This window comes from Dipodomys merriami, unplaced genomic scaffold (genome assembly GCF_024711535.1).
Source record: "Dipodomys merriami isolate MVZ:Mamm:240054 unplaced genomic scaffold, mDipMer1.0.p SCAF_123, whole genome shotgun sequence".
Classification (NCBI taxonomy): domain Eukaryota; kingdom Metazoa; phylum Chordata; class Mammalia; order Rodentia; family Heteromyidae; genus Dipodomys; species Dipodomys merriami.
This window is the reverse complement of record NW_027202527.1, coordinates 200908-204403: the sequence shown is the minus strand read 5'-3', so window position 1 is coordinate 204403 and position 3496 is coordinate 200908. Positions and strand designations below refer to the sequence as shown.

General features: G+C 46.9%; 1 protein-coding gene across 1 annotated transcript; it reads right to left on the bottom strand.

Moving 5' to 3' along the window:
* Positions 1-2056: 2056 nt before the first annotated feature.
* On the bottom strand, positions 2057-3265 carry LOC138823787 (transcription factor SOX-1-like). The gene has a single exon (XM_070017348.1). The coding sequence runs from the start codon at positions 3263-3265 to the stop codon at positions 2057-2059; it is 1209 nt and encodes a 402-aa protein (XP_069873449.1).
* Between the last annotated feature and the right edge of the window lie 231 nt (positions 3266-3496).

Genomic DNA, 3496 nt, shown 5'->3' with positions numbered 1-3496 from the left:
ACCCATCAGGCACTACCAACATCTCTACATCTCAGGCATTAATTAAATCTCTGTGAGTCATGCCTGCAATGCTAGTTACTCAAGAATTTGAGATCTCAGTATCACAGTTCCAAGCCAGCCCCAGTGGGGAAAAAATATCCCATGAGAATTTTATTTCCAACTGATTAGCAAAAGGCCAGAAATGGAGCTATAGGATAGACTACTGATCTTGAGCAGCAAAGCTCAGCAACAGCATCCAAACCCTAAATTCATAGCACTAGAATGGATACACACACACACATACACACACACACACACACACACACACACACACACACACACACACACACACTTTGTTTCATAGAGCTACTGGAGTTTATTTAAGGGAAGATTTCAAAGTCTTAACCATAACAAGGACAATAGGACAGCAAGGTGAAAAGTGATAGAAGCAAAGGAAAGACCAGAAGAAAAGGAGAGGACAATAGAAGATAAGAATGGACAAGAAAGAGACTAAAAACAAGGGGAGGGGAAGAAAAGAATCTTCAAGCAAAGGACTGGTGTTCAGAGTCAGGCCCTAGTACTGACAGGTTTAGAAGTCACCCAGTATGAAATTGTTCAGACTTATCCTAGGTCTAAGTAGAATTCTGATTATGCATCCTGACCTTATGGTCACTCCACTAGGCATTAGAAGTCCCTGTAGAAGGCCAAGATTCCTTGAAGACAAACCACTGTCAAACCGTATTAAGGAATAGACAAGCTGCCATACAGGTAGCATTAAAGAGCTAGACTGAGCAGAGATAATTTTTTAATTCTTTTTAATTCTGTATTAACATTCCACACTACAAAATAACTGTGGATTTTAACTTTCTTCCTTTTCTTTGCATAAAGCTTAATGAAAAGTCTGCCTGACACTTCTGATCATTTAAATCTTACGTCTGGCTGATTGGTTCTCTTCTAGCAGATTTCTAATTGTATTTTGAATATATAAACATGAATATAAAGTAAGCATAAAGTTTCAATCTTATGAGAAAGATGAACTTTCTTCCTCTCTTAAATTTATTTTAGGGTACAGATGAAAGATTTATAAGAAATTATGTACACAATCTGACTCCTCCTCCATACCCCACAATGCCTCAAATAAAAATTTTAAAATGTATTTACAAGAATACAAAAAGTGAATGGAAATGTTCAGATTCAGAAAGTTTTACAATACTCAATATAATTGCCTCTGAAGTGGGGCTGGAGCTGGTGGTTCCTCTTTGTATGAATTAACAAATTTCAAACAGCAATGACTACAGAAATCTTGTAAATGTCTGGACTTGCACTATTACATTTATAACAAATGCTACCATTCTCTTGGCAGCAGCCAGACTTTTGCTAAGTAAAGTCTTTGAAATGGTGAAGGTAGGGAAGTTTGCCATTGGCCATGAGACAAAAGTTGGCATTGTCGTGTGGTTTTGTCTTCTTGTCCCCACAAACAGAAAAGGTTTGTACTACTTCCTCCGTGGATAATAATGTACAAAAACGTCCCAAAGAAACGCCCCTGCTTTCACTATATTTGATGTCAGTATAACTTGTGGATGAGATGGGGAAAAACAAGTCGTTTAAGGATACAGGTGGACCTGTTGCAACAATGAGAAGTACAAGTTGTCACGTCAAAAACGAGCTTTACAACGTCTGTGGGGGGGGAGGGGAGGGAAAGGATTGGGTCAGGGGAGAGGGGGGAGGCTGGGAAGGGATGTGAAGGGTAAACAAAGGAGGAGGCTGCAATGCTTGGTAAGAAATGTATGCATTATCCTGCCCATGTAATTGTAACCCCTCTGTACAGTATGTTCACAAATAAAATTTAAAAAAAAAAAGAAACGCTGAAGTTTCGTTTGCATGCAAGACTTGTGTGAGCCCCTGTTGTAGCCAAGAGTTCCAGAATTAGTGGCTGCACGTCTCCTGGTTTTCTCCAGTGCTTTTCATTTTGACAAGACAGTGGAGCCATTCGTACAAAAACCAAGGGCACGCTGGACAAGGGTAGTCTACCTCACCAGTCGCTGACTATGAGCAGGAGCCCTGCTTCCTAGTAGCACTAGATGTGCATCAGGGGTACTGTGCCATTCATGACAGCACCCGCGTCTTGGTAGTGCAGTGGCTGGGAGTTTAGCTGGCTCTGAGCCACAGCCAATGCGGCAGTCGTCGGGTCGCTACCCTCACCCACCGGCAAATATATGCTGATCATCTCACGCAGATCCCCGGGGCATGGTGCCCACGAGTGTGCTGGAACAGGCAGGTTGCCGCTAGGCTCCACTGTCACTAGTGAACGAAGTCCTTTTTGGGCGTCCAACGATGCGGCCTCTGCAGCTACCGCAACAGCCACTACCGAGTTGTGGTTATGGTGCATGTCTTCCGCAGCTACTGCAGTGGTTGTGATGTCTGGGGCACCGTAGGGAAGGCTGCTATAGCCCGGGAAAGGCGCCCTTATGTGGTCCTTTAGGTTGGAGAGAGGGTTGTATTGCTGCACGCCCAGGTCAAAACGAAGAACCCGCGGCGAGTTGGGGGCGTGCGAGGGCGGGTAGTACGAGTGTGAGAACCAGTGAGCCAAGTGTGAGTGAGAGTGCAGGTGCGCACAGCCCGCGCCTCGGTGCTGCGTGTAGTCCAGCTGTGCCTCTTGCATCATCATCGCTTTGGCCTCGGCCACTGTTGCCATCGAGCTTGAGTTGGAGACATTGCCCCAGCAATTTAAGTGCGCGTTGCTGCCGCCTGTTACAAATCCTGCGTTCTCCAGGCCCCGGTCCACAGCCGCAGCACCTACACCCAAGCCTGGGGCCACAGCCGACTCGTCGCTGCCCACGCTGCCCTGGCGAGCTGACAGCCCGGGGACTAAAAAGTACTTTTCCTTCTTGAGGAACATCTTGTTCTTAAGACGGGGCCGGTACTTGTAATCCGGATGCTCATTCATGTGCAGCGCAAGCAGCCGTTTTGCCTCCTCCACGAAAGGCTGCTTCTTGGCTTCAGACATGACCTTCCACTCGGCCCCCAGGAGCTTGCTGATCTCTGAGTTGTGCATCTTGGGGTTTGCTTGGGCCATCTTGCGCCTCTGCCCGCGCGACCACACCATGAAGGCATTCATGGGCCGCTTGACTCGGCTCTTGTTGGCCTTCGCTTCTGTGCCTTCACCCCAGCTGCGGCTGGCTTTGCCTCTGGCAGACCACAAGCGGTTGGTGATGGTCTGGGAGCCATTGTTAGAAAAGAGTGCAGATCCGTGTCCATTATCGTGGTGTAAATTGGGGCGGTTCATGGATTCACCAGCTCAGCACACAAAGGGTCTGAAGTGTAGAAGGCCAGATGGAAAGAGGTGGACTGGGGCTCAAACCGAGAGCGATAAGGGGTTCCGAGTAAGAGGTGGAGGGTAGAGAGAGAAGAATGAACGGAGGCAAGATGAGAACAACAACAACAACAAAAAGAGGCAAAACACACCTCCCGTTCAGCTCCACAGGTGGGAAGTTTCTCTTAGCTCACAAACTGCTTG